Below are 25,667 nucleotides of genomic sequence, written 5' to 3'. Positions count from 1 at the left end.
GTTCCACTATGCTTGTAGATAGTATTTTACTGGAACCGCAGCTATGCTAGGCTCTGGAGTCATTGTTAAGCTTGTTTTGATGCTACTTGATTTGCAGAAACTGTTTGTTTGCATCAACAAAAAACACTGCTTACATTGTTAATTGCTTTTCCAGTACTTGTTGCTACAATGTTCCATCCATCAGTTACTTCAGGTATTCTTAGTCTCCAAACTAGATAGGCACCAGCAATTAGATATCATATCTAGGAAGGAATTCTTCAAATTAAAGACTCCTTTCTGCAGATCTATTTAACCTTCCAATTGCTCTCCTTTGTCAATGAACTGAAGTCCCATTGATTTGGTGATTACCTTTTATATATTGACGGTCATGATACATCTTATGATATTGGTCCAGAGTGTTGCAATATAAATTTTTTTGTTCTTATGTATTTAGAGATAATTTGCTATTCCATTGATGACATTTCAAAATTTCTGCTCAAAGTGATGCATTACTGGGACAGAAGATATAACATCAAAACCGAGGAGAAGAAGGAAAGGCAAATTTCCTTGTTAACCCCATGGATACAAAGTTAATGCCTTAATGGAAGGGTTTCTACTAGCGGAGCTGAAGGATGTGAATTAAATTTGTATATATCTTTAACACTCCTTTAAGGAAATAGATGGAAATTATGGTTATACTTAAAGAGAGTATGCCCTGCACGCGTATACTTTTGTCTCTTTTAAATTCTTATTAAAAAAACATGTAAGGAATCAGTAGCTAATAGAATTTATACATGATCATTGATGTACTGTTTGGACTTTGAAGGCTCATTAATGAACAACAAGATTTGTTGTTCATGAACTAAAGGTTATAAATGTCTCTCTACAAAAGTGTTGGTTGTCAGCAGAGAAGATCACTCCGTACCATTACCTTGCCTTCTTCTGTTGTTGTTACTTGTTAGACGTCAAGTGTGAACTTTCTCTGCCAAAGGCCAGATCTGCGCCCTTTCTTTATTCAATGCCGGTTTCTAGAAGGTCATGGTTGGTAGCACTCAGTTATCTCAGAGGCAAAACCCTTCTCCAAGTGCAGTGGGCCAGGGAGCAAACGGTGGCCACCATAAGAATGATGATCTTGTGATTTTATATCGCTGTTATGGACCAGGCATGGTCACATTAAGAACCCCTGCTATGCTCCCAACTAAAAATATTTTTGGAGTCATTTGGTATTATCTATTTTTAAGAAACTTTCTGGGTTTAAATGTATTGAGCCGCATGTACCAACCGGTTCAAGCCCAACGTGATGAGTTTGCTTGGCTTTAATCTATATATATAAAGAATCAATGGTGCATAAATTATAGCATGCATTTCTGAAGGTTATGGATTCGTTTTAAGTACAGTAGGACACTGGACAAGAGGCTCTGGTGCATGGTTTAATCCAAAAACAATATGGTAAGGTCTATTTTTTTTGGACGCAAGGCTGCGGTTCTGGTTGGTCCACAGTTTATAGGCTAGACTCAGCTTTAGAAAATTGTTCAAGCTGCACAAAAATGAGTCAGGTTGAGAGGTTGAGTTCAGTCTATTTTTGCTAAACCTAGATCCAACCTAGTTGTTGAACCGGATCCAAGGTTCAGACCCAACTCAATCCGGGAACCTTGATTATTGGGTTGAAAGGAATTCTAATATGGGTCGCATCCAGTGCTGATATGGATATAGCGAAGCCATGTCATTGGCTAGCCAAGGCTTGGTGATCATTTGGTTTGAGCCAGTGATATCAAACAAGAACTGCGGATGCATGGATTCGGCGTTATGTACTTAAAGGAAACTTTGGCCTCTAAATGGTTGCTACATTATTTAGAAACTTTTATATACTTTCAGGCAAACATAGGCATCCAAATATTTTTCATCTCACTTAAAATACAGAAGTAACAAATAAAATGCAGTCTCTATATGTAACTTACGAGTATCAGCAACATTTGAGTAATAATTCTTGGTCGATACAGTGATTTCTATAAGTTTTTTTTTTTCTTTTATCCTATTCTGTATCAAGATTATAAACTTGCTCGCTGAATTTTAAATAAAGTTCAGGAAAACGCAAGAACCTTTTTTCTTTTTTTTTTCATTTACAGTATTCCATACAGATACTGCAAACTTTTTGCAGCGTCTGTGACAGGTAGATGTCAAAATACTTCCAAGATAACACTTCATATAAAACCTGCAGTCTATATGTGAAAATACTCAGAAGTTCTATGTAATTTTAGAACAATACAGGGACGTATCCAAAGCCTAGGCACCTGAACAGCTCTTGCAAGTTGCACGTCCTATCAAGCACGATAATTACTAGGCCAAGTCCTTTCACGTAGTAGAATAGGAAACTGCAGCTCTCTAGCATGGCAACTGGACTGATTTAAGAAAAAGGTGGATACAAAGACCAAGGCGTAGAAGACACCGAGTGTTGACCTGGCCAGTGGCAAATGCATTCAACTTGGAACAAACATGAGTCTCTTCCGTTTGGTTTCTTTTTTTTTGAAAAAAACGCAAAAGGTGGCATTCTACCATTCTTTTCATAGCCACTGAAGGAAATTGTACATATACGAGGGAAAAAAAAAAAAAAAAGAAGAAGAAAAGAAATCATACAACAGGATGAGCTTGGTCTCTCAAAAAAGATAAAGGACCGGTACTCATGCAAGAGCCGAGAAGGCCACACCAGAACAGGAGAACTGGATCCTCTACCTGATCAAGTTACAGAAATTTCTCACATATAGTGATATGATTGAAATAATAATCGCTGTATATTCTCTCGATCATCCAACCTTGTACTTAACCAAATGACGATATTTACATCCAAATGCAGCTGATCATTACAGCCCTCCTTATTTTTAAGTTGTATGTATTCTCCATAGCCGGACTTGCATCAGAATTTTAACTCTTGAAAAGCTAGTCTTGGGGTGTTTTTTTTCTTATACACGGGAATCAAAAAATAAAACATAAAAAAAATTCAGAAGGAATATCTGTCACAGCAGTCCACAATGTAGTTCTCATATAATTCACCATACATGTTGCCATTCAATCAGAAGCTTTATTTGCTTCTTTATAAACATATGTGACCTCATAAAAAAGTGGATTAACAGTAATTTTCCAGCAATCCTATATCAATGGATAGAAACTAGCTAGTCTTTATGGTTGGACCTGATAGCTATCCAACCACCTTCCTCAAGAATAATGTGAGAAGCTTTTAGATATTTTGATTTGTTACATACGTGAATATTTCCCATGCAGCATACAACTTAACAATTAACACTGTCATCTTAAAAAATCTTGGAATTTCAAATACATCATTCCAATAGATGGACCTTTCTTTTCATCTCATGAATCGATCATGTTACCAAGACACACTCATTCAAGGATCTTGTGTTTGTCGAAATACTATCTAGTTTTGCCACGTCGGGATTTATAACCAGCAGCTTTCTAGTTTGTCCATTTATTTACAGTCAATATCTAGTTTTGCTTCCACAAGACACGTCCATAGCTAGACGGTGCAAGGCAGTGATACAGCTAATCATCACAAGGCATATGCCTCACCCAGTTCAGGCCTTTCGCTCCTCACTCTTCAGACCACCAACATCTAAACAATCTTAAGCATATTCCTGTCAAAAATATGCGAGCCAGACAAATTTATCAAATCCATGCCGTAGTTGATTGGGCAGCATATTCCACCAGACAATTCAAAGATTGGATGCTTGCTGCATGCGTCATAATTGAATTTCAGAGTCTTTGATCTTAGTTTTCTTATTGGATGAGATTAAATATGGCAAGAGATGAGATCATGACACCTAGCCTATTGTGGAGTTAGGCTGCAGTTCCAGCATAAGGACAAGAACATCTGAGAGAAGGCCAAGAGATAATGCATATCATTTTTACCCCAGCAAGTTTAAAACAGTCTGTTAAGCTATAAATATTAAAACTACATCTAAGAATTTGTTTATATTTATTGTTATTGATGAGCAAATTTGCAAGACTTTGGCTTATGAATCATAAGTCACTCATGTTATTAACTTGTTGCGGCCAATCCCCTCGTCGTCTGGTCGTCGGGAACGAGCGCCTGCAAAAAGAAAGTCCACACTGGCCGGAGGCGGCTCCGGCGGAGACCCTCCGACGATCAAGTCAGAGAGGAGACTGGGCAATAATGAAATGAAGACAGAGAGCTCAATCGAGAGAGAAAGAGAAAGAGGGAGCAAGCCTGAAAGTTCTGCCGCCGCCCCTGCACTGTCGCCTTCTCCGATATATATATAGTAAAGCGAGGTATGGCGCTATCATTAATGACGCGGACAATTGAGGAATTGTCAATTCACTATAGAATGTCAGAGTCGCCGTAAAGATGTCAACTCGCCGTGGGGCCGTCAAATCACTAGGGTTGACTATGCCATAGGCGGGATAATGCCGCGCTGCCATGCCGTTGTCAGGACTGACAGCCTCTGACGGTAGTACGGCAGCTGGAGAAGCCGTCCGACCCTGGGTCCGTGACCAGCCGAGGGACGCTGGGTAGAGCTTCGAATTCCTCCTACGATCAGTCGGGCACGTCGCAGGAGTCGGGCACCGGACTCCCTAGTGCAGTCGGTCGGGAGGGTAAAAAGGGTCTGCCCGACCGACGTACCTTCGGTCGGTCGGTCGGTCGGCCAGCCGGTCAGTCGGTCGGTCGATCGGTCGGCCAGTCGGTCGGTCGGTCGGACGATCAGTCGGTTGGTCGGTACACCCCAACAGTTGCCCCCCCCCACTCCTGAGCCTGACATCGCATTAGCCCGCGTCACCACGCAGGCGAAAGGAGTGGATTCTTTGCTGCGTCCTGGACCAAATTTGTCGATCTCACCGACAGATGGTCCGGCCAGGTCGACGTGAGATGTCCCGCTGTTCGATGATGGGACGTCAAACAATCTGGTGCCAGGCGATCGGGTGTCAGACGATTCGGTGTCAGACGATCGGATGGCGGACGATTCGGTGTCAGACGATCGGGCACCGGACGATTCAATGTCAGACAATCGGGCGTCGGACGATTCGGTGTCAGACGATCGGGCGTCGGACGATTCGATATCGGACGATCGAGCACCGGACGATTCGGTGTCAGACGATCGGATGTCCGACGCTTTCTTTGGGGAACGCAAACCGCCGCCCAGTGTCGGTTCTGGGAGCGCGGGGCGCTGTCAGGTATCCCATCGGGAACGCGAATCGCTATGGGCGATTTAACTCTGAACTGCGGCCCTTTCGCCACGTGTCGGAGGTTGTTGGGCCGGCGTCCTTCGCATTAAATGAAGTTGGTGCGGCCTTCCCGGGATGGGCGTGCCGAACCATCGGGCCGAAGGGAGGGCCCAGATGCCACCACGTGTCGCCCATCCAAGGGATCTCGGTCGGCGTGGGGTCATCTTGGCCATCGAACGGCCCTATATATATAGGGCCACTCGCTTGAGGCCCCATTCCTGACGACTTGCTGCGGAGACTCTGCCCGAGTGCTTCTTCCATCGCCGCCGGCAGCTGCCTTCTCTTCCGCTCTCGCAAGGGTCCACCCGGGGTTCGTGCTTCCTCCTGTTTTGCCTTAGCTTTCCTTTAAACCTCCTTCCTTCTGTTTCCTTCTTCTTTGGTCTCGCCTTTCCCTTGGTTCTGGTGCTATGGCCGGAAACTCATCTCAGGGGGCTCGGTCGGGAAACCCGACCGATGACCCTCGGTCGACTCCGGAAGTTGAGGTTTCCTCACTTTCGGAGCCAAACGTTGATCGGCTTCGGGATCAGTATCGTATCCCGGAGCAGTTCCAACTTTCCGCCCCAGGGGTCGGCGGTCGGGTTAACAACCCTCCGTCGGGCCAGGTGGCACTGTACGTCGAGGACCTCCGGGTTGGTCTTCGGCTTCCGATTCCGGAGTTCGTCCGGAATCTTCTGGATTATTACGGACTTTGTCCGGCGCAACTAGCGCCGAACTCCGTCCGGCTAATAATCAGCTTCGCCTTGTTGTGTCAGCTTCTGCCGACCAACCCTCGCATCTTCCTCTTCTGGATATTTTTTGTCCTCCGACCCCACCCTAAGGCCCGAGGGTGGTGGCTCTTCAACCCCCGGAAGGGTCTTTCCTTCATCACTGATCTTCCATCGTCCATCCACGGGTGGAAGAATCAGTTTTTCTTCGTTTCATCTTCTTCTCCCTGGGGCTTCCCTTCTCGCTGGGATGTGCCCCGAACCGAGGCGAACGAGAACAGCCGGGTGGAGGCGGACGACCGGAAGGACTTCCACCGACTCAAGGACATGTCGGTCCCGAAGCAGAGGGAACTTGTTACCGAACAAGCCCTCTATGATGCTGGCCTGAGCTTGGTCCCCCGCCTAGGTATCGCCCGATCCATCGGTTGTCTTTTCATTTGGCCTTCGTCCTCGTGCCTATATTAATATTTCTGTCGATATCGCAGGGACACCGCCGAGGATGAGGCCGACCGATGCTGAAATCCGACAGTATGCGGTGAGGAAGAGGCCGGCATCGGGGGCCGGACCTTCACGACCGTCGAAGAAACCTTTCACAGCGGCGCCGACCGTCGAGGCATCGGCGACCGACCAGTCGGAGCCGGTGATCGCACCCGCGGCTCCGACGGTGCAACCGGGGGAGCAGCAAGCAGAAGAGGTGGCCGAAGGGACGTCGGTGGCTTCGCCGGCGGGTGGGGCGCCGGATGCCGTTCGAAAACCCGAACACCATCCGACGGCATCTGCAGCCGCAACGGGGGGTGCCACGTCAAACTCGAGCATTCCCTCCTTGCCGGATCCGCTGGCTGGGGTGGCCGATCGGGGAAAAGCCCGGATGGATCCCGCTGACGACACAAGGTCGGGGAGTCGCACTGTGCCGCCCAGCGCTCAGTTCCCCGAAGGAGCGTCGGCGCTGGCCGACCACAACCTGGCCAGGAGGCTGTGCCAGGGGATCCTCCTCCCAGCCGACGTGGAGGTGCTGAGGTCTCGGCAAGTGACCGAGATGCTATCTTCATTTTACCCGACCAAGGTCGGGGTAAGTTCTACTTCGCCTCCCTTTTCCTTAGTGTCTTCATTATTTCATTTTCCTGACATAGTGCCTGCGTTCGCAGCTGATCTATACCATGTCCGAACTTGAAACTGGGTACCGGAGGTTCGGGAACATCCGGGCGGCTTGGAAGGACAGGGCGGCGGCCGTCGAAGCCGACCGGGCAATGCTGGTCGAACACCTGAAGTAGTCGATCGATCGGGAGGCGAAGTTGGTGAACGAGGTCTCTCGTCTCGGGTCCGAGCTCAAGTCGGCCCGAAAAGAAGCCAAACGCAAGGGTCGGACTGCGCACCGTCTGCGGCACGAGCGGGATGGCGTCACCGCCGAACTCGAGGGCGAACGCGAGCAGCTTCGGGTCAGCCTGGAGAAGCTCGCCAAGGCTAAGGAGGACTTGTCGATCGCCCAGGCCGACGCCGACATAGCGAAGGCAGAGGCGGAGTCGGCGAAGGACTCTCTCGGCTGGGCAGAAGCGGAAGCAAGGTCGGCGAAGGAGTCGGCGAGTCGGGCGGTGGACGACTTTCGCGGCACCGACCAGTACCGAGAGGAGCTATTGGAGTCCGGCTTCGCATCGTACCGGGTGGGGTACGAGGATGGTCGGGATGCGGTCCAAGCCCTGTACCCGGAGCTGGATCTCAGCGGCATCGTCCCGCCGGGAGCCGAGGACCAAGCCACGGAAGAGATGGCCGACCCGTCGTCGGGAGACGTCGCTGTGGCGGGAGAGGCCGTCCAGGAACAGATCGCCGAGGGAGAGACGGCCGTGACCTCCGCCCAGGCCGCGAATCGTGATCCGGCCCCGACCGTCAATCCGTCGCCGACCGACGATCCTGTTTCGGCCGTCGACCCGGTGCCGATCGCGGTGGACACGTCGGTCATCCCCGAGCTTCCGTCGGTCGAGGAGATTGACTCGGAAGGATGATCGTGGCCTCATCCTCTTTTATTATTTTTGTTTTCCTTAGAACACTTGTAACCGGGCTTCGGTCCGATTTTGTAATCGAATGAACTTAAGAATTTTTTAGTTTCTCTTTCGACTCCCTTTTCTTGCCTGCTGGGATGTGCTTGTAATCGCGGGGTCCTAAGGTCGGAGGGAGCAGCCTTGGCGTGCCGTATTATGGCACCCAATCGTTACCCCAGGTCGTTAGCTGAGATAGTCGGTGGTTAAGTGTGTGATAAGCAGGACGAAACCCCGACCACCGATCGCTCGTTTTAGGACCTAGGCCGAACGTCCATCATTTGGCCGCGAACCAAACGAAAGAATCGAACGTACGTCGCCCTGGCAGAGTCGAAGGTCGCTTGTAGGGAAGAAAGTCGATCGGCCTTTGGGCGCATCCCGATGACCCGATTGTTGTTCGACGTGATCGGTCAGACCGCGTCTGCTATATTGTCGCACGCAGTCGACGCGTCTGGTCAGGAAGGCAATGGTAAGTCGAGTTCCCCTCCCCAGACTTCGGCCGAGCAGTTGTACGGCACCGTGTGTCAATCGGTGGTAAGCCGAATATCTCCCGACCGTCTGTATCTCGGTCGGTGAGTCATGAATGCGACAATGGTCGCTTCGCATGATAGACGGTGGTAAGCCGAATATCCTTCGATCGATCGTAGCTCGGTCGGTAAGTCGCGACGTCGGCCGCATAGGCGTTACGCCTTTCTGTGGTCGGGGTTTAGTCGGCAGGTTAGCCGATCGTTTAGCCCGAAAGTTCGACCGTAGAAGGAGCGCTAACTCCCGTTGTTGTGGGCGATTCGACCCTCGTGAGCGTTCGATGTGTCGTCGGCGATCAGGCCGTCAGTTCCACGTGGACATTAAGTCCGAGCCGGGACATCGGGACTCGGGCCTTTTGCCGAGCATCGATCGCCAGTCGAAGAGGGAAAATTCCGAACCCTGGAACCGGTTTTACATTCCAAATGAATAGGTACGAGGTTCATTGGTGATACAACTTTAAATTGTCGGCATTCCAGATCCGGGAAATGGATTTCTCTTCCAAAGTTTCCAGTCGGTAAGCTCTTGGCCCATAGGTGTCCGCTACCATGTAGGGCCCTTCCCAGTTCGGAGCCAGCTTCCCACGGTCTAGGGGCTTCGAGACTTCCGCCTTTCTCAGGACCAAGTCTCCAGGCCTGAAAAGCTTTGGCTTGACCTTGGCGTTGTAGTATCGGGCCACCTTTTGCCGGTAAGAAGCCATACAAAGTTGTGCTTCGCGTCGGAGCTCGGGTAAGAGGTCCAAGTCGGCCCTCCGACACTCGGAGTTGTGCGGCTCACGATATTGCTCGACCCTAGTCGATGGCAATCCGATCTCCAGCGGGATCATGGCTTCTGTTCCATAGGCCAAGCTAAAAGGTGATTCTCCGATCGGAATACGGGGTGTCGTCCGGTATGCCCATAGGACGGAGTTCAGCTCTTCGACCCAGAGGCCCCTGGCCTCATTCAGTCGGGTTTTGAGTCCGTGCAATATGGTCCGGTAGGTCACCTCGACCTCACCGTTGGACTGTGGATGTCCGACCGAGGTTAGTCGGTGTGTGATGTGAAACCTCGCGCATAAGTCTCTGAAGTCTTGGTTGTCGAATTGTCGTCCGTTGTCGGTGATAATGGTATGCGGCAATCCGAACCTGAAGATGATGGATTTTTGGACGAAGTCCTCCATCTTCCGCTCGATAATCTGTGCCAGAGGCTCGACCTCCACCCACTTGGTGAAGTAGTCGATGGCGACGACTATGAACTTTCTTTGGCCAGATGCTGGAGGGAAAGGACCGAGAATGTCGACCCCCCACTGAGCGAAGGGCCATGGAGCGACAATAGGGGTGATCTGGCTGGCCGGTCGGTGTTGTAGGTTGGCGTACTTCTGGCATGGTTCACACCTCCAGACCAACTCAGTCGCGTCCTTCCTCATGGTGGGCCAATAGTAACCCTGCCGCAGGACCTTGTAGGCCAAGGATTTACCCCCTAAGTGACTCCCGCAGATTCCTTCGTGCACTTCTCGGAGGGCATAATCTGCGTCGGTCGGTCCCAAACACCTGAGTAAGGGAAGGGAGAACGACCTTTTGTACAGTCGGCCATAGATAATCACATACTGGGAAGCCGCCCACCGGAGTCGTTTGGCTTCCGCAGGGTCTTCGGGTACAGATCCATCGGTCAGGTACCGAGTGATCGGGTCCATCCAGCTCTGCCCTGCCGCTAATTGTAGTACCTCCTCGACTTCGTCGATACTCGATCGCTCAAGATTTTGCACGAAGGTCCGGCCCAAGGCGCCATAGTCGGACGTCGCGAGCCGGGAGAGCGCGTCGGCCCGAGTGTTTTCCGCCCTGGGGATGTGGGAGATCCCGAAGTATCCGAAGGGTGCCACGAGATTTTTCACCTTTTGACGGTATTTGGCCATGGTCGGATCTCGTGTTTCGAACTCGCCTTTGGTCTGTCCGACGATCAGTTGGGAGTCGGAGAAGACTTGGAGGCGGTCTATTCCGAGCTCCAGTGCTAATTTCAACCTCACGACGAGCGCTTCGTACTCGGCCTGATTGTTGGAGGCCTTGAAGTCGAATCGGAGGGCGTGTTCAGTGACCACCCCCTCCGAGTTGGTAAGCAGGAAACCGGCCCCGCTCCCTTGAGCGTTGGAAGCCCCATCGATGTGCAATACCCAGGCCGGATCGGGGTCACAGTCGGAAGTTCCGACCTCCACGGGGTCCCCCTCCCCCGATGGTAGGTCGGTCGTCGGGCATTCGGCAATGAAGTTGGCCAGAACCTGAGCTTTGAGGGCGGGTCGTGGCCGGTACTGGATGTCGAATTCGCCCAGTCTCACAGCCCATTTTGCCAACCGTCCCGATGTGTCAGGGTGGTGCAAGATGGCCCTCAGGGGCTGGTCGGTGAGGACCACAATGGCGTGTGCTTGGAAGTACGGACGGAATCGCTGTGCCGAAATGACGAGGGCGAAAATTATTTTCTCTGCCCTTAAGTACCGAGTCTCAGCTTCATGGAGCACCTTGCTGACATAATATATTGGTTGATGAACCCAGTTCTCGTTCTCCCGGATGAGCACAGAGCTAACCGCCTCCGGGGAAGTGGCCAAGTAGAGGTACAGGACCTCTCCAACCTCCGATCTCACAAGGAGTGGCGGAGAGGTGAGGTACTTCTTCAGTTCCTCGAAAGCCTGCCGACACTCGTCCGGCCAAGAGAACTGCTTGGCCTGCCGCAAGGTTTTGAAGAACGGGAGGCATCTTTCAGCCGACCAAGAGATGAACCGACTGAGGGCGATGATTCTTCCATTTAGCTGCTGGACTTCCTTCTTGGTGTCCGGGTGCCGCATGTCGATGATGGCCTTGATTTTCTCGGGGTTGGCCTTGATTCCTCGTTGCGAGACGAGGAACCCGAGGTTACTCCGAAGGCGCACTTGGTCGGGTTCAGCTTCATCCGGTGTCGCCGCAGAGTGCGGAAAGCTTCTTCAAGATCCCGAACATGATCCGAAATCCGTACGCTTTTCACCAGCATGTCATCGACATATACTTCCATGTTGCACCCGATCTGATCTTTGAAGACCTTGTTGATGAGTCGCTGGTAGGTGGCGCCAGCATTTTTCAGCCTGAAGGGCATTATTCGGTAGCAGTAGAGGCCCTTGGGGGTCACGAAGGCAGTGTGCTCCTCATCTTCAGGCGCCATTCGGATCTGATTGTACCCGATGAAGGCATCCATGAAGCTGAGTAGTTGAAATCCGGACGTCGCGTCTACCAGCTGGTCGATCTTTGAAAGTGGAAAGCTGTCCTTCGGACAGGCCCGATTCAAGTCGGTGTAGTCAATACAAATTCTCCACTTTTCGCTGGCCTTCTTGACCATGACAACATTGGCGAGCCACTCAGGATACGTAGCTTCTCTGATGAAGCCCGCTTCGAGTAGCTTGTCTACCTCTTCTTCGATGGCTTTCTGTCTTTTAGGAGCAAAAGACCTTTTCTTCTATCTCACCGGCCTCACCGTCGGGTCAACGTTGAGTCGGTGCGTTATTGTCTCCGGAGGGATGCCCGGCATATCTGCTGCCGACCAAGCAAATATGTCGGCGTTGGCCTCCAGCAGCTCCGCCAGCCGTCGTCGTTCTGGGTCGGGTAGCTGAGACCCGACCCACACCTGTCGGTCGGGGTTTTCTGCTATCGAGATGGGAATGAGCTGTTCGGCCGGTGAACCCCGTTCTTCCTCCTCTCGTTGGTCCAGTTTGTCGATCGTCAAGGAGCCCTTCAGCTCATTACCTTGGGTGGAGATCTGGAAGCATCGACGGGCGAGCTGTTGATCTCCGCGCATCTCCCCGACTCCGTATTTGGTTGGGAACCGAACCAGAAGGTGATACGTCGAAACGATCGCTTTCAGGGTGTTTAGTCCGGGCCTTCCGAGTATGGCGTTGTAGGCCGAAGGCACCTGGATGACCGTGAAAGTCAAATGGACCGTGCTTTGCCGTGGTTCGGTGCCGACCGTCACGGGCAGGGTGACTTCCCCTTCTGTTGTGACGGCGTCGCCTGCGAAGCCCACCAAGGGTGTAGGGACCCTCTTGAGTCGGTCGATTGATAGTCGCATCCGGGAGAAAGTCGAGTAAAATAAAACGTTCGTTGAACTTTCATTATCCACAAAAAAAATTTTTACATCATAATTGGCTATTGTTGCCGAGACAACAACAGCATCATCGTGGAGAGTTTGGATGTCCCGAATATCTTCTTCTGTAAAAGTGATCACATCGTCCGGGCATGGCTTTTTCGTCGGCTCCCCTCCAGCAGACGCCCCCGGGCCTAGTCGTTTGGAAATCATATTGATGACTCCGGCCGTGGCTGATTAGTCATCGCTTCTTCAGTCAGCTAGGGTCGTCGGTCGGCAACGGGTTGAGTCGGCGGGTTCCTCCAAAATTTATCGAGATATCCTCGGCGGATGAGAGCTTCAATCTCATCCTTGAGCTGGATGCATTTCTCGGTATTGTGGCCGTGGCCCCGGTGGAACCGGCAGTACTTCCGTCGATCGAGGCCTTTTGCCTTCAGAGGCGGAGGCCGTCGCAGGTATTGTTCCCTCTCGATCTCCATCAAAATCTGCACACGGGGAGCAGAGAGAGGAGTATAGGAGTCATACCTGGGGCGTGTCGGTCTTGGAGTCTGCCGTCGGGGTGACTTCTGATTTCGTCACGGAGGCGAGACCCGACCTACGGTCGGAGGCCTGCTAGGGTCGGCGGTGTCCCGACCCTTCCTCCGCTTTTCCTTCGGGCTCTTGAACTCGGTCGAGCGCTGGTCGGAGGCTCCTTCGTCCGCTCGCATGTACTTGTATGCGCGCTCCAATAGTTCGGCGTACGTTCGGGGGAGGATTTTGTCTAGGGAGTAAGTGAATCGGGATGCCCTCAGTCTCTGTTTCATGGCCGATATGGCCATGTCCTCATTGAGGTCCTGAACCTCGAGCGTGGCCGCGTTGAATCACGTCACAAAGTGTCGGAGCGTCTCGTTTTCTCCCTGTTTGAGGGAGAAAAGGCTGTCCGACGTTCGCGGCGGCTTCTGACTGGTGCTGAAGTGAGCCACGAAAGAGTGCTCGAGCTGCCCGAAGGAGTGGATACTTCCCGATCGAAGATCGGAGTACCAGGCCCTGGCAGCTTTGCGGAGCGTGGCGGAGAAGCCGATACAAAAGAGAGCGTCGGTTGCATCCTGAATCGTCATGAGAGCTTTGTAGCTCTCCAGGTGGTCGATTGGGTCGGTGGAACCGTCGTAAGGTTCCACGTGCGGCATCTTGAACCGACCGAGGATCGGTTCGTCGAGAATGAGTCGGGAGAGAGGTTGGGCGGTCTGGAAGTCGACGTCATTTGAAGACTTCTGCCCGTCCACCTGTAACTGTGCGAGCCGACGGTCGATTTCCTCGAACCTGCGCTCGTAGTCGTCCGTCCGTCGGTGCTGGGATACCCCAGGAGTGGAGTCTCCTGAAGATTCTGAGAGGGAGGCGGATGACGTCCGTGGTCGCTTCCCCTTCCTTGCTCGTTCCAGTCGGGAGGGAGAAAGCTGTTGGGACCTGTGGGCATCGCGCCGAGGCCGCCCTTCCTCCTCTCTACGGGAGCGCTGCGGTAGGTGCTCTTGCGGAGGCGACGGGGATCGATGCGGGCATCGGTGGCTGCTCCTGGAGGGCATCGGACGTGCCGTCGGTTGCCCGACCGGTGACGGCGGCGACCGTACCAGCTGTTGTTGGAGGCTTTTGACCGTATCCGTCAGTACGGTCATCTGCCGCACGATCGCCGCGATTTGTGCCTCTGTGGTCACCGCGGGGCGTGGAGAACTGGGCTCCGCCGCAGAGGGTGAAGGAGAGGCCTCTCCCCGACGGGAAGAGCGCCTCGCCGACCCGGTGACCCTTGATCGCTGAGCCCTAGTCTTTGTCATCTCAAATTCTGCGGGGATAGTGTACCGTAACGTCCCGTGTAACGCTACCCCTACCTGGCGTGCCAATCTGTTGCGGCCAATCCCCTTATCGTCTGGTCGTCGGGAACGAGCGCCTGCAAAAGGAAAGTCCACACTGGCCGGAGGCGGCTCCGACGGGGACCCTCCGACGGTCAAGTCAGAGAGGAGACTGGGCAACAGTGAAATGAAGACAGAGAGCTCAATCGAGAGAGAAAGGGAGAGAGGGAGCAAGCCTGAAAGTTCTGCCGCCGCCCCTGCACTGTCGCCTTCCCCGATATATATATAGTGGAGCGAGGTATGGCGCCGTCATTAATGGCGCGGACAATTGAGGAATTGTCAATTCACTGTAGAATGTCGAGTCGCCGTAAAGATGTCAACTCGTCGTGGGGCCGTCAAATCACTAGGGTTGACTATGCCATAGGCGGGATAATGCCGCGCTGCCATGCCGTTGTCAGGACTGACAGCCTCTGGCGGTAGTACGGCGGCTGGAGAAGCTGTCCGACCCTGGGTCCGTGACCAGCCGAGGGATGCTGGGTAGAGCTTCGAATTCCTCCTACGATCAGTCGGGCACGTCGCGGGAGTCGGGCACCGGACTCCCTAGTGCAGTCGGTCGGGAGGGTAAAAAGGATCTGTCCGACCGACGTACCTTCGGTCGGTCGGTCGGTCAGTCGGTCGGTCGGTCAGCCGGTCAGTCGGTCGGTCGATCGGTCGGCCAGCCGATCGGTCGGTCGGACGATCGGTCAGTTGGTCGGTACACCCCCAACATAACTAATACAGACTTGTATTATCTTTATTTAAGCATCAATAGACCAATGGTGCAATTCACTCTCTTTATCTTGTTCTGACGCGGACTCTGTGCAAGCTTAGAGTGCTAAATCTTCAGTCAATGAGAGAGAACTTGGTAGTAGTTATGAGAAAAAAAATTGAGCGACCTTGAGCACTCACTCTGGCATGTTAATAAGACTCTAAGAGATTATCAGCGCTTAACTCCATACATGGGAAGAGTTCTACAAGCAGGAACTCGAGATGTTTTGATGTTCACACCCCTTAATCTTTGATCTCAGCATTTCCACAAGCTTGTGACCCCGCATTGTTCATACCACCACTAGCATGCTGCATCAGAACCAATTTAGTCTGTCTCAACTCTAAGCTCCCCAAAATATGAAAATAGTCTAGTTAAAACTTAGTTATCTGTCATCAACATTGTTTGCTTGTGCTCAATTTAAAATGCTAACAGGACATATGAACCTCGCAAGTTCCTGCAATTTGATATCAAAGCTTCTAACTTTGAAACCCTACTTTGCTTTTGTGTTTCCCTTTGTTGCAGCATTGCTTGCTTCAGATTACTGCCAATTGTGGCACCCTAAATAGACCTGAGAACCAAACAGCGTCTACACCGCCCTCAACATGTTCTTGTACGCATAAAGCTTCCATAAGACTTGATTGGAAGATTGAAAAGATCTACACAGCCGTTTACTCTAAGCCAACACTTCCAACTACACAAGAAACCATCGGTCCTTGCCCATTGGAGCTGGAGGACTGGGGCCCCTGCCCATTGGAGTGCATCAGTACAGCTTTTTTGTTCTGATGAACCTGTATTAAAGCCAACCAACACCGAAAACGTTGTTTTGGTTTCCTTGAGGAAAAACTGAAAGTTATCCCAAACCCTGAGTTCAAATGACTCGAAAGGCTGCACGCAAGTGGCTGAGAACAGAGTTTGGATATTTAACCAAATGATTTGGTTTTTTAAACAGTGCTTCCAAGCCTTCGAAACCACGTCTGACACAACATATTGATCGATTATGGAAGATGGATCCTTAAAAATTTGGAGACTTTCATTAAAAAAAAAAAAAAAAAGACAAAAATGTGACATCTCTAATCTCACTACAGAGGATCACAAATATAATTTGCAAAATCATGATCAAGGAAAAAGTATTAAAGATGTTAATTAGTATTCTATGCTTCATGAATATCAGGTATTTGCCTTGTCCCCATTATGAGGTATAGCGTCGTATATGAAAGCTGACTTTCAGCAAATGAACATAGAAAGCATTCCAAAACCCATAATCATGGCCATCCACCAAATAGAAAAGAAATGAATCTTTCCAATTGATTCATTGAGCATATATAGAAAACAGAGTTTTTTTTTTTAATGACTCGTGCTGTAGCCAGTTGGATTTCTTCTCATGAACAGTTAGAATATAAAACACAACCGATGATAACTCCTGAGTGCTGCGCATCAGTCACTGTGTTAATTAAAGGCTCCAAGCAAGCCAGTGATAACATCCACAAGCTACATGCTAAGAGGGATGATCAAAACTGTCCAGGTGAACGAGCTTGCAACCTTTTCCTTTCAAACTCAAGCTGCATAGTTAAAAAGAAAAAAAGGGGATAAAGGAATATTAGACAAGAAATTTTTGCATGGTTCCATTGAATATGCCAGACAAAAGCATAATGCAAGTACTTACTACTTTCTTCACCCGTTCATTGGCAGCTGGTGTTCCCCCGCTAACATTGTCGGGGAGATATGGACTGCACACACGCACTTCATTCATCACCACTATGACAGTCTTATCCCAATGAACTGGAAGCCTGACATGACATCAACTTTATTTGATACATGAGATTGGAAAGACTGAAAACAAGGCCCAAAAGATGAACTGTAAAGAAATCACAATTAGCTCTGCTTCTATTTTTATGTCAGAAGTAAACAGGCACATGCATATATTTCTTTTTTCCAGATATTGGAATGAAAACTGAACAATGATTAGATGATTGTCATAATTAGGGTAGAAGTAATGGTCTTAAAAATTCAGCAACATAGCACAAATTAGTTGCCGTGATGCCATCTACAGACTGGAAATATGTTCCAACTCATCATCATCTAGAAATGCTATTCAGCTGCTGTGTAGTTACATTAGTTCAAGTACAAGATTGCCACCATCATAAACTGGAAAGACAAGCAGCACTGTAATCCTCTGCTAAGCATGGGACTCACATTACTTGGCCAGGATCAAGATCCTTTTTCGCCATATGGATGCAAAGGCATCTAATATTTCTGCAATAATTACTGCAGCATATGTGCATGTTGGAAGCATGCTGGTAAGCTGGATTCTAAGAAAAGCAGGTATGAGTGTGAAGAACTTGTTTTGCTGTGACAGTATGATGCAGTTTCGGTCTACATTTTGTTTAGCTGTAGATTATTCAATTTTAGTTGCTGATTTTGAGTCTTGTAGTATTGACGGGTCAGATATTACATCTTCTTGCACTTCTTGGACTGAATTTTTGCTCCTCCTTTTATGGACTTCCAGGTTTTATCTTAACTAGGATCAAAGGCTTTAAAGTCCTCCAAGTAAATGTTAAACTAGGAAAAATAGCATAGATTCTAGAATTGATTTTGATGACTTCCTATACAAATCCCAGTGGAATCAGGATTTTGTCTATTTGAGCAATTATTTAATTAGGAAAATTAAAGGTGTCTTAATTCACAGCTGCTTTCTTTTTCTTCATGCTTTTCTTTATTTTTTTGCTCTCTTTGGACTCACAGAATTTTAAAAATGAGCCTTGGTGCAGTGGTAAAGTTGCTCCATTATGACTTGAATGCCATGGATTCAAAACACAGAATTGGTGTCTCCCCATACAGGGGTAAGGCTGCATACATTTAACTCTTGAAAGACCACGCAATGGCAGGAACCATGTGCTCTAGACTGCCCTTTTTTGGATTTACAGAATTATTCCAGATTATAGATAAGATTCACTTGAGAGACAATTCTTTACCCTTGTAAATTTCTCTTTAAAAACATAAATTTATTTTCAGATTTTTGCAGTTTCTGCGGTTAAAAAAATCAAGTATTTACCATGGTTAGAAACAATCTTCTGAATGTTCCATGAATAGTTGGTCCCCTAACAGGTTGACCAGACATCGACAACAGTAAATCGGGAACATTTCTATTCTGATGCTGACAGACAGAGAACCAAAATGTTTTGTTGGTATAAAGATATTCCAAAGTTGACCCATAGAAACAGAAGCAGGAACAAGCTACAGCAGGACTTGCTTTGATTGCATAAATGACTTGATGCAAGAGATTCTCATGATTCCGAGAGGGAGAGAACAACAGTGTGGACAGATGAAGTATCCAGAGCCAAAGATCACACAAAACGTGTCTCAAATTGAGGATCAAGCATCCAAAGACTCTGCAGCTACAGGATTTATGGTCCAAGATGTGACAGTCAAGTAGCCATATTGGAAACTCATCTACTCTATGCACAATTATTATCGCCAGTGATGACCAAAATGATGAAATTAAACACTTTGAAGCTCCAGTTTTGGAACAATTTGTAGCCAGCGAAAGCACGAAGGATGAATAGTTCGGAGGATGTCATGCTATCACACTTCTGTGTCATTCACGATTAAATAGATGATCAAAAGCTATAGGACTGTTATCAAGACAAACTAGACTTCACACAATGATGTAACATCACAGACTCTGAAATCCAAAGGAAAGATTGGTGTTTGGACAACACTTGGGAGATCTCATGGGTGAGATTTGCATGACATAGAATCTAATGCTAATTATTCATGCATCTCTTAGATGTTTTATCGTTTTGCTATTTTGTCGATTTTAAGTCTTTGAAGGTAGATCAGGTATGTTATATTTTCTAGCAAATTTTGGACTAGAATTTTAGGGCCTTTATTGCATATTTCAGGGTCCTATTTTAAGTAAGATTATTGTCCTTCTGGATCTACTTTAGCTTTATGCTCAATTAGGAAACTATCAAAGACACTAGAATTGATTTTTAGAATAAGTTTGATGCCTTCCATAGAAAGGCCGTAACAAATCTGAATTTTATTCTTTTTTTCCCCAGAAAGTCTTTGCTTATCCCTTATTAGAAAAAGATTAAAGGTGTCTCCATCAGGAGATAAAAAACTTTAAAAGTCTTGAAGCTTAATAAGACCCTAAAATTGAATCTTCAAGTTCAATAATAAAATTCCCTGGTTATTCCTTATCTTCTTTGGCTTCTTCTTTGATTTATTTTTGCATTCAAGAATCCACCCAAGATCATGGATACAATCACCTCAACAAGATGGTTTTTTACCCCTGCAAATTTCACTGTGATTATGAAAATTAATTTTTAGGTTTCTGCAATTTTTGCAGACCTGAAACATATATGAGATCTTTATTAAGTCCAGAAACAATTAGCTGACCTTCCTAAACTGCAGTAAGATCTCGCCAAATATATATTATGATGATTCAAATTTTCAAAATAAATATCAATAAGTATAAGGCAAAGATTTATAAGGTGAGGTTAGATGCCCAAGAGAAAATAAGAAGCATCATATAACCACATTAGAGGCATCTCACAACATAACATAAGGTGAAAGAGGAAGAGAGGGAGAAAGAAAACAAAAGGAAAATAGGGTTTCAGAAGAAGGAAAAAAACAGAATGAAAATGGTAGAAGAAGAGAGAGGTGAAGAAGGATAAAGCATGATGATCGAGGAGAAAACTTCACAAAAGAAATAATATTCCACTGATAATGTAAATAACAAAGAAGAAAATTAGTGTTCCTTATCGACCCCAACTACTTTGGGGATTAAGGCTTAGCCGACTTGAGATGAGTTGAGTATTTAAACCTACATATAGTTTACCCACATTATTCTTAACGCTCTCCTTTGAGTTTCACATGTGATCAGGAGCATCTCTAAAACTAATTACTAAAAATAGATATTCAAGGAAGACCAGAATTCTTCATTCCAAATCAAATATTCACCTTAAAAATGAAATGAATCTATGAACTAACAATAAGTGTTCTGAAAAAAAAAAAAAAAAAAGCCATAACATTTGGTCCTTTATGAATGATTTCCAACAAAAGATCAAAACATAAAAACTTTATTTACATCTTTGGGCACAAAGTTTTATCTATGTTAATAGACTCCCTAACTACTGCTTATCTAGTAAAGTGCCAATAGGTAAAGAAGTTCCAATTGTTTGATTATATTTTATTTTTTTTACAACTAGGTTGAAAATTGATTTACTTAGAAAATCATATCAGGGCCTTAGTATGTTTCAGAAGACTACATGTGTTTGAGTTTAAGTTAAAATTGGTGATGAGAGCATAATTACATGGGTTTAAGAAAAGCCAAAATCTTGCTATTGTGGTTTCATTTCAACTGAACTTTTCTATATATCTGTCGCTTTCTAAATCCATAGGCTGTCATTCACAGTATTGTACACATTTCTCAGCCATTAGCATGACAAATTGTTCATAATGGCATGCCCCATTTTTTCTTTAAGCCCACACTTGCCAAACTTCTCTCTCCCTCTCTCTCTGTGTCCATGTGTTTGTGCATGTGAATATTCAAAATTTTGAAATGTTAGAAATGATTAAAAAATGAATGATTTTTATAAAAACAATGCTTAGGAAAAAATGCTTAAATAGATATTGTGCATGGGCACATGTAAATTAGTTTTCGTGCTTTGTACCAACTGTCAGTATCATTGCCTTCTATCAGTGCAGAGCATTATACCAGTCATCATAATGTGGTATATTTTGGGTGAGTTTACTGACAGTACATTTCTTATTGAGTACCATGTATTGGTTACCTTTTAAACAAGATTTCCTGAGCCGGTACCACCGGCCGTATCGGCCGACCGACGGTATGATTCGGTACGATTTCGTACCGAATCGAGACGAACCGACGAAGGCAAGCAAACCCGAATCGGAAGAAGAAAAAGAGAGAAAGAGAGAGAAATAAAAAGAGAGGAGGAAGAAAGAACAAGAGGGAGGAGAAGGAGCCGGCGAGACCACCAGACAGCCTCCAGCTGGCCGCCGTGGCCGTCAGAAGGCGCAGTCCACAAGTGCGGCGCCGTAGGCGTGAAACACGGACGACGCCCCTGTTTTACGAGTTTTTTTAAAAAAAATTTGGTTTTAAGTGAAGCCAGCAAATAGTTTGCCGGCTTTACAATTTTTGACTTTTTTTTAAAAAAAAATTCTAAAGTCGGCAACTGGGTTGCCGACTTCATCAAGTTTAAAACCAAAAAAAAAAATGAAAACAGACGACGACCTGTTTCGAAAAAAAAGAAGGGGGCAGAGCCGCGGAGGGGCTTCACCCACTCGACCACCCTCAGATCCCGCGGCTCCGCCCACTCGACCACCCTCAGATCGTCGGTGTTGGCTCGTTGGCCATCGAGGGCCTCACGACGAAGGCGTTGTCCGTCCGGTAGATCGTCCCCCCGAGTGCTCTCTCTTTCTCGCTCTCTTGAAAGTCCTATCAGACGATACGAGGCTCGAAAACCCTCTGACAGCCGCAGCCGGCCTCCGATGGCTCCCACCTCTCTCCCTCTCCTCCTCTCTCTCTTTCTCACTTTCCCTCTCTTTCCCTCCCGTACCACCGGTGTACCGAATTTATCGGCCGAACCGTGCCGGTTCTCCGCCGGTCCAGTACGATACGGGATGTACCGGTCGGTTCGGCATAGTACGAAAAACCCTGCTTTTAAAGGTCTGATTTGACAAGTAACAGTTGTTCGTGTGATAGTTATTGATATATTCACATGTTAGATATCGTTTTAAATTCTCAAACATGCACGTATTGTGCATCCTAGTGTCACTAGGATTTATTTAATGGAACTATCCGACTTAGTCAAGAATCAGAGTATATGTATAAAGATTTGATCAAACATTTACATGTGTAGTCCACATAGGACACAAACCCAAGTCACTGGTACCAACATGCAGTCACTTTACCACTTGAACCAGCTGGCACCCTCCTATTTCTAGAATTGAGGAGTTAGTAAAAAGAAAGGTGGATCACAACTTTAGAGATTTTTTCTTATTTGATTTCTCCGACACTTGTTTTCTTCATGCTTAATGGTGCTTGGTTCACAAACAAATTGGTTTTAGCTAAATGACTGAACCATAGTTTGTTTTTCCTTCCCTTTTTCTGGTAGGAGTACCGCTTACTTTTAGGAAGCAAATAGTGTTGGCCCACATTATGGAACCAATGGGCTAGTCTACTTCTCTTTAGATACTTGTACATTTTAAATAAATAGTTAGCCTTTCTTTCTTTTCATGGTGCAATTCTATGAAACAGAGGAAAGAGTTTTACCCTCATTCAACACCTAGAAGAGGAAGGCTAGAATGCCGCTAGTTATCCTGTCTTTCAACTCTAGCAAGGTTCCTCAAATACTCACCATTTCACATTTCACTCTTTGGTTTTTCTTCATTTTCAACCAATCTAATCATGATCTGACCTTCTAATCCCTCAATCAGTTTCCTAATTCTCACTCTCAAGCATCTCCAACACTTCCCATCAAATTAGTTCGTATTATTTTCAACTTTTCTCACTTAAATTTTATATCTCAAATTACAGTCTAATTCCAGCATCTCTATACTTCTATTTTTCTCCCATAGAACTTGAACCTCAACCTAAGTCATTGATTAGTGCTTACAAACCTTATATGGAATATAGGAGGGCTTCAATAGGCTTCTCTAATCTCAAAAAAATAATTAAATTAAGAATTCAATGTTAATTATAGTATAATGATTTATTAGTGACTGAAATAGAAAGAAAAGTGAAGATGCAATAACAACAATCTTTTCTCTACTTTATTTGTTTCTTGTGCTAGGCAAGATTGTTGACCTTAATGCAACTAGAGAAATTCTCCATTTCATAGTACATTCTTGGAGTTCAGCATAATAAAACAGACCTCCCTATAATGCAAGCCGGTTGACAACACATGCTTTAGCCCCACCTTAATACACATTGTGCATCAAGTCACATGCACATACAACTAGATTTGATGCAAGCCATGAAGAAGATTATGTACAAAATAGACTTCCCTATACATATGCAGGTTGACAACACATGCTTTAGCCCTACCTTAGTTAAGCCATGATATAGACTATGTCAACTTATGGTCATGGTTCGCACAACAGCAAAGTTCTATGTTTTTGTTAATGAGACAGAAGCAAAGAAAAGGGAGAGATCTTTTTTTTTTTGGGGGGGGGGTGCGGGGGGGGGGTTGTTGTTGGGAGAGATGGAATGAAATGGATGGCAATGCTTTTACATGATATGATGATTGGGAAGATAATAAATTGACATGAAAAAAAAAAAAGGCAATCTACATCCATGAATAGGTGCTGCATACTTTTGATTATGCATAAGAGACGAAAGGAGTTTGTTTCCCAGGAGATAAAGGATGGAAAAGGTGAACTGAATGGAGACCAACTTGTGAAGCCTAAGAGCACATAGAAGGAAAGATTCAGTCAAGAAATCTTAGAATTCCATTTTATCAAGATATTTAAACTGCCAAGTATCGACACTCTATAGCTTTAAGTGAAGAACAGTTGACAGGCTTTGCTATTTAACAGATCAAAAAAACCTTCTGATCCCTATTCTATGTAATAGTGGACCATATAGCTTCCCAGTTTGTATCTTAAATCATGGTTTCCAAATCATATAACAAAGGGCTAGCTGAACATGATATTAATAGACCCAGTTGTCGGTTGGTTTGGGAAGGAATCCTATTTTCATGGAGGAAGTATTCAAGATTTTTTTTTTTGTTTTTGTGAGACAAGGAGGGAATAAGGGATATAACTTTAAAGAAATAAAGGTGATTAGGGTCCTTCGGAGGTTTATTGTGACCTGGCTAAATATCACAGGAGCGGTTAGTTTTATTTATTGTTTTACTCATTAGGACCCATTCTTTCGAAGGTAAAAAACTTACCAAGAAATCTATATTTTTCTGGATAAGTATTTCTCAAGCAATATTTAAATAGAAAAATAATTTATTCACATTCTTTTATGCATTGAAAAATGGCTCAGGAATCTGTTATCCACATTCTTTTTAATTACTAGTTTCTTAGATAGGTTGCTAAGATCTATTATATTTCTCATAATACCCTTTATAATATGAATATTATTATATATAATAATATATTATATTATATTTTGTATGTTATAATATATAATATTATATAACATATATCCATAAATATAGATAATATATGTTAACATATATAATATAACAATTTATATTGAATATAATAAAATAAAATATATATTATACTATAGTATATAATATTAATATATAAAAATAATACATTATTACATTATATTTTATTATTATATTAATATAAAATATTAATATTATATTATTATAATAAAATAAGATATTATACTATAACATTATATTATTATAATAATATCTGATATTAATAAAATATTATTGTCCAATAATAATATTATATTACATATAAGATAGTATTATATATTATTATTATATTATTATAGAGTTAGGGATATATTAGGAATGAAATAAAAAGATTATTTTCCTGGTTGATAAGAAAATGACTTACTCACCTCCTGGATGGATAAGACTTTCTTTCTATTTCATGGGCAACTGCTATCCGTGGGAAAATAATCTGCCCATCTAAAGAAGTGTAAGAACATGAGTAAGTTGGTCAATGAAAAAGTTAGCCAACTTTTTCATGATACTTACCCATCAAAGAATGGACCCTTAAGTATGTTGCCGCAATTTTAGTGCATACTTCGAGATGTAAATGAACCTTGTACTTTACCAGATCTTGCTCCTATGTTCGGTATTTTTTTGTGATCTAAGCATTCACCTTAAAAAAGCCCTGTCAGCATATTTACAAATTTGTTCAGTTGTCCGAAAACTTAACCCAAAACTGATGATCTTATAGATTCTTTTTGTTTGGATTCATTCAATATTGTTGTATCACAATGGCAAGATCCATTGGCAAAAGAAGAGCCAAGTCTCTATCAACAGGTGATAGATGTAGATAACAGCAAGAAACTTCAACTTCAAGAAGAGTGCTTATCAGAATTAAAAACATAATAGTTAAGATAGATGACATATCATCCTTAAGGAACTTGGATGAGCTCGAGAGTAAAGGACAACATGTTGACCATACTACACGGAAAGGAAGAGTTAACGAACCCATGATCATCAAAATAGCATATTTAAATTATCAAAAACCAAGATTATCCCTTCGCAATGTGGTATTAGAGAACTTATTGCTGTTTCATAGGAGCATAAGAGAGTGAAGTAGGCAATTTGCATAGTGATTCTGTGAATGCCAAGCATTGGTTTCAATGAGCAAAAGACGGCATAATGACCACTTCAGAAGTAATGGACACAATCACTTCCCAAAGCCAAAATTTGGTTGATTTGGGTTTTATTTAGACAAGTAATAACAAATGATCATAAAACATAATTATATGTAAAACAACCTCTATGAATAAAAGGAGGAAACTGGT

At 45.6% G+C, this 25,667-nt stretch overlaps 1 protein-coding gene across 1 annotated transcript in view; it reads right to left on the bottom strand.

Annotated features, from left to right (window-relative positions):
- Window positions 1–16,470: 16,470 nt before the first annotated feature.
- The window catches only part of LOC105050304 (uncharacterized), an 11,637-nt gene continuing 2,440 nt past the window's right edge, over window positions 16,471–25,667 (bottom strand). The window contains exons 4-5 of the mRNA XM_073262018.1: window positions 16,854–16,977; window positions 16,471–16,749 (exon numbers count right to left, since the gene is read on the bottom strand). Coding sequence (XP_073118119.1) covers window positions 16,699–16,749; window positions 16,854–16,977 — 175 coding nt within the window. The 3' untranslated portion in view covers window positions 16,471–16,698. The remainder of the gene's footprint in view (window positions 16,750–16,853; window positions 16,978–25,667) is intronic.

The sequence above is a fragment of the Elaeis guineensis genome, chromosome 8, assembly GCF_000442705.2.
Source record: "Elaeis guineensis isolate ETL-2024a chromosome 8, EG11, whole genome shotgun sequence".
NCBI lineage: Eukaryota > Viridiplantae > Streptophyta > Magnoliopsida > Arecales > Arecaceae > Elaeis > Elaeis guineensis.
Note: the sequence above shows the minus strand (reverse complement) of the source record. Positions and strands in the feature narration are given on the sequence as shown.